At 36.6% G+C, this 6,049-nt stretch overlaps 1 protein-coding gene across 1 annotated transcript; it reads left to right on the forward strand.

Moving 5' to 3' along the window:
• Nucleotides 1–212: 212 nt before the first annotated feature.
• On the forward strand, nucleotides 213–4,804 carry LOC307034786 (peptidyl-prolyl cis-trans isomerase FKBP1A-like; the record flags this gene model as incomplete). The annotated part of the gene is made up of 4 exons (XM_079673675.1): nucleotides 213–222; nucleotides 656–768; nucleotides 2,010–2,170; nucleotides 3,424–4,804. 3 exons carry the CDS (start codon nucleotides 213–215, stop codon nucleotides 2,136–2,138), a joined length of 252 nt encoding a protein of 83 aa, XP_079529801.1. The 3' UTR covers nucleotides 2,139–2,170; nucleotides 3,424–4,804.
• Between the last annotated feature and the right edge of the window lie 1,245 nt (nucleotides 4,805–6,049).

The following is a 6,049-nucleotide window of genomic DNA, read 5'->3' on the forward strand; positions in this document are numbered from 1 at the left end:
ATAAAAATAAAAATAATTACCTCGTTTTCACTTAAATGTATACCCTTAGGGCGGGTTCACATTAAAAGATACAGTTCCTAAATTCAACCAATGAAAGGATGATAACTAGACTAGATTGCTTTCACAAAAACGGTTCAGGAATTGTAAAAGTATCATGTGGTGGAATACAGCAAGTGGATACTTTGGCTACTTTGTAATTTAGAGTCAATACCATGGCGACCTGTAGATTAGTCATTGGCATAGCAATGTGTATCCCTCCCCATCTCTACTTTCTTGTTCACATATGGCCAGGTCTGGCTCCAAAAAACTAAAGTTTGCCAAACTCGAGGCTTGGTTCGGCACATGATGCCATTGGGCCGTTTTAAACTCAGAATTCAAAGGTATTCAATTTTACGGCTCAAGCTACTTTTATAGTAATGAACAGGGTCCCACCTCCAACATTGTATCCAGTTTTCTTTGAACATTCATGATCAGAACGGTTAAAAAACAAACAAAGGGTGACTAAGTTGTCTTGCTCATACAGTTTATGGTCTTCAGCAAGAATTCTAATGAAACCTTTAATGTTGTGCATGTTCAGAAGTAATGGATCTTTCACCCACATGAGGCTGTGAACCTTTCTTTCTGACTGTGTCCGTCTCCATCTCTTTTTCCGCAGGCTCCCTGACAGATGGACGTAAGTTTGACTCGTCTCGTGACAGGGACAAGCCTTTCAGGTTCAAGGTTGGCAAGCAGGAAGTGATCCGAGGCTGGGAAGAAGGTGTAGTGCAGGTAAGCTGGAAAACTGAACGCACAATACTGTATTTTAAGACGGTCCACGTTAGCTTTGTAAATTGCCACAGATTCTGCATGTGGCACTTATTGACCCCCACCGAGAAGGGAATACTTCACATGCTACATTGAATGCTGCAGGAATGAGTTGTGAAATCTGGAAATAAGTTAGCATTGATGCATTTCCTGTTTCATTGGCTTGAAGTAAGTGGGTTTTGAAATGGGTGTTTGATAAGATGCCTCAAAACGTCTGTGGTAAACACAAGCTTTCGAGATGTTCACATTTTGTTCTATGAAATAAACTAATTAAGCAAGTCAATAGATACTCCATTCCTGGATTTTTAAGCTTTTATGTGTCTTTAAAAAGCATTTGCTAACAAATGGCTATATTTCTACAGGGGTTGTCAGGGACATTAAAAATGATCACAAACACAGGAACACTTGTATAATCAGGTAGTGATATTGAGGTCATGGAGCCGGGTATATAGGCTGTGTTGATATCCTAACAATAGCCTTTTACTTCAAGTGATTTCATTTTCACTTTAAAAATCAAATTTTCTTAAGTAATCCCAAATCCAATTAAAATTGGCTTTTGTTGAGGGAACCAGCGTGATGCTAACTTCTGCACAAAACAAAGTCATCCCTGCAGCATTCTTTTGGAACAGACTTCAAAGGAAATAGTCAGCCAACTAAGCATCAGCAACAGTCATGATTTGGAGGCAGAAATGTATCTGATTTCCAAAACAAGTAAACACATTTTGCTTATGATAGTGTTGAAAGTTCATCTTTTGTAATACAATATTTATTGACATAGTTCCATTATCAAGTTTTTCCCATCAAGGTCTCCGCTAACACGAAAACAGTGGGTCACCATAACACACTGTGCTTTATCTCACTCACTCAGCCCTGCAGCATGTAGATGAGGTGTAGCTGGTTACTGTTAAAGAGTTAGGATATCATCATTAAACATTTCAATAAGGCATTATTATATAAATAAAATAAGCTTCTAATGACTGCATTAGGAAATACCCAGCAATAAAGAATGGAGGAAGAAATTTAGATATAATTAGGCATCATTTCTGAGAGAGATGTTTTCACAGTCCCCTGTGGTTTTATTATCCAACTTAGACTGCTGAGATTGTATTATGATCTAATTCATTTTATCTTATGCTGCAGACTAGCTGTTCCTCACCCTGTTGTCTCTTTCTCTGTTTGTATCGTGTGTCTACTTGTTCCTCCAGATGAGCGTTGGTCAAAGGGCCAAGCTGACCTGCACACCTGACTTTGCTTATGGAAACAAAGGCCATCCGGGCATCATTCCTCCTAATGCTACCCTCATCTTTGACGTTGAGCTGCTGGGTTTGGAATGAAACAATTTCATGGCCTGTTTCTTTTGTTATGTGTAAGTAATGTGCAAAAACGTACTATCTGCTTTTAACTGTTGGTTTTACTAGTTTTAGCTACAACTCACATTCTTCCTGTGGCAGTAAAAGTCACTGACTAACATCATCTAACATGCTATGTGCTAGTCAAGTTAGCTTAGTTACGTTTTTTTCTTATTTCATAAAAAAAGTTGTAGTGTTAACATTGCTGTTAGTGAATTTGCAGTGCATTAGCACTGCGGTGTTATTCAAACTTCATGTTTAAAATGCTGTAATGAGCTGGCCTTTAGTACTGTAATCTTTCTCTGGAAACATGTAATAGTTGTTCAATTTTAGATCCCATATATTTCAGGCAGCTAATACTATCCCTATCACTTACTACACAAATAAAGTGTACGTGGAGACACTTGTTTAGAGTGGTAATCCTGAACAGTAAATGTTTTATCGGCTATTTTTCCAGAAGGTACCACTTTTAGAACCGTCCTTGGTAGTGCAGTGAAAATGCGTACAACTGAAATGTGTGAGTAAGCTGTCTAAACAGGCTCTATTCATAACAGTGTTGTTGAAAATGGTACACAGTGCAACTGATTTATGGTTAAAAAGCTAAAAAAATGTAACCTTGTTTCGGTCCTTTGAAAAAACTGTCCAAGTTGACTAACTGAACACAAGAATAGGGACAATTTGACCATTTAGTCTTTCCTCAGAGAAATACCTTGGTTTTCTGTTTGCAGGATTTGAAACCAAAGTCATTTAATGGCAAAGGAGGTAGATTAGTGTGGGGGCACCTATAGTTTTTACACTGAATATTACATGCTCCAAAAATATTTATCAATACAGCAATTTGGTCCATTAGATTCGAAGGAAAAAATAGATGACATAGACTTTTCAATTCTTATATTTGGTATACCAAAATAATGTGTGCCATAGACGCTTTGTGCATATTGAATCCCTTTTCACGTTAATTGTGTTAATATTATCGTGTTTGTATTTTGTGGTTGATTCATTTGTTATAATAAATTAGGGCCAAGATTGTCCCAAGATCCGAACATTGTACAGCAGTTGAGAGGGGCTATGTACAGATCCACCTGACACTAATAATCGATTAACAGTTTTCAACTTTAAGCGTATGTTATATTGTGGTGTATAGTATAGCCTGCTTAACATGAGTGATGGTGTTAATTGAGCAGACACATCATCTCTTACCTGCCAGTATTTACATCAACCCTGAAATGTGTTCCTCAATCCTAACTCTCCCCTCTTGTTTTCGTCACAGGTGACTTCCTACCTGGGTGAGCTAGAGAGAAGCTGCACTTGATTCTATAAGAGGCTTGAGTCTATAGTTCCACTACTTATTTCATCAAACTATGACAGTTTGTGTTATTTTGTCTCTGTGACTGAGTGCATTATATTTTTCCATCATATTTTTCCTCCTAAAAAAAAAATGGGCCATAACCTTACCAACCTCCATGTTTTTAAATCTTGAATTCTTTTGAATTGCGTTTTACTTATTTTTTCTTTGTGTTTTGCATGGTTATGCTAAGAAGTACAAAATACCAATGAACCACTGGCAGCGACATTCATCCCTTATGCATATTATAATGTTTGAGAGCTAGTGCTTGTTGTATCACAGAAACAAAGAAAGTATAAGGAAAAAAATGAAAAGCACACATTTGTATCGCCACCAAGTGGAACATCAGGACAAATGAATTGAGTTTCTGTTCGAGAAATAAGGCTTAGTGCTGATTTAGTGGCTATATGTAGTGATATGTCAAGTATTTGAAGTCTTTAATGGTGCAAAACAGGAACTATTTGCTTCACAAAAGGCCTATTTATATAAAGTACCACTGTTTTTTCCTTTAATTTGAATTATTGTCCAATGTGTGAGTTCTTGAGGGGTAATTGGCGCAAAGGAGAACCAATCACACTTGTAGATAGTTCTAATGTGTGCCTAAATATTTTCACTGGACACATGGTTACTACCTTGCTCTATCTGCATGTTTGAGGCCCAAAGGAACACTTAGTATGTACACGTAGAAAGCTTTGCATCCAATTTGCGTTATTATTGCCTTCCTCTTCTCGCCAGGTATTTTAAGCCCATTTAAAGCCATACACACATCCAACAGTGCAAAGAAAGAATTTGCGCAAATCAGTTGTATTGTTCTTTTTTTTCTTCTTAGAAATAATGGGAAATGCTTGAAATTTACAAAAAGGGGGTTTGAGGAACCAATGAAATTGTGACCTCCCCCCCATTATTTTGTGTAACAACTTCAATTATGTATTTTTCAGATGCCAACTTTCTATCTTGGAGAATCAACAAAGCTAATGTGTAACCTATGATAATAGATTTTTGTTCGTTCTGCCAGTGTCATTTAAGAACCACGCTGCGGATGTGAAGTCTGTGTTGTGGTAGAAAAAGAAGAAGACACACGGGCAATCGTAGTGTTTTTTTTATCTCAGATAAATAGTTTTAAATGGAGTTTAATTAAGGAATATTCTGGCCTGGCTGTCAGATATTGACCGTGGCTGTCGGTCTTAACTATTGGCCGAGCTGCAGCTGGTGCGGCTCCTCTGTACTGTGTAGTTATTCGCTGATACGATACTGTATGAAGACTTAACCAATGATGACATATTTAAAATAAAAGAAGTGCTCTCCACTTGCTTTGTGTTTTTTGTTTTGGTGTAGAAATGCATTTAATCACCCTGGGATTACCGCTGTTATAAATGCTGTTGGGTTATTTTGCTAAATAAGCCCTTTTTATTTGATTACTTAAAATGTGTTAAGCTGAAAATTATTCATATGAAATTAAAGACATGAATGTGTAAGCTCGAGCAGAATAATGTCCTTATTGAGTACACATTTATTTACTTTTCACTTTTCTTCTAAAACCTGTAAGGAATGGCTGCATTTTCTTTTTTTTTAAGTGAATTAAATATTAAGACTTTGGAAAGGGTGTGTGTATGTAGCAAGATATACATTAATTACAGATTCATGTAACTATTAAAAAGCATATTTTTTCATGTGCCCTCAGCAGCCCCCCCTCCACAAAACAAACCCCAATGTGACCCCTAAATGTTTACCTATGTCAACTATCATCAAGGTCATATACACAATTCCTAGTGGTAGAGTCACGTTGAGTGTTTCACTGTCAAAACAGTTGCGTTATGTCTTCTGTGCTGTGAGGGAGCTTTGCAAAGTCTTAGAAAATAACACAACCATTGGATGCATTATAAGAAATGCAATATAGTTATCTTTTTGGTGCTTGACTATATGTACTAAAAATAAGGATATCTCAAACTTTGTGGCCCCCAAAAAATGTTTGTTAGTCCCTCAAGTTTTTGAAAGTGCAATAATTTGAATGCCGTCTCCAAATGAATTCTCAACAACCACTTGGTTTAAAACGATAGCTTGCATTCCATTGAAAGGAACAACAGGATCAAAGGGGTCAAACCTAAGCTACAGTGGAATGTTCTTACAGTATTGTATATGATTTCCATAATGGGAAATTACGGATTTGCATTCTGTTCTGTAGAGATCAGGGCCAATATACATTTGGTAGATCTAAGTCAGTGCTCTTCTAAGGCCTACATACAAATGTAACTGAGATGAATAAAATAAAGATGCGATTTTTTTTTATTTAAAGCTTTTTATCACATTTCATCTATGATGCAGGAGTATGCCATTTTAAGAGTTTCTGTGATGCTATAGAAACAACAGAACCGTCATTGGTGCTAATATCTACTAATCATGACTTGCATTTTATTTTCAGAAATAATATTTTTTGATCAACACAAGCTGAGCCATGTAGCTCCTTTATTTTGAAGAGAAGGCATACCTGACATACGGCAAATCACAAAAACATTTTTAGATGATTAAAAAGCTCAATTATCCAAGGACTTCA

This window comes from Notothenia rossii (genome assembly GCF_949606895.1).
Source record: "Notothenia rossii genome assembly, chromosome: 4".
Classification (NCBI taxonomy): Eukaryota; Metazoa; Chordata; class Actinopteri; order Perciformes; family Nototheniidae; genus Notothenia; species Notothenia rossii.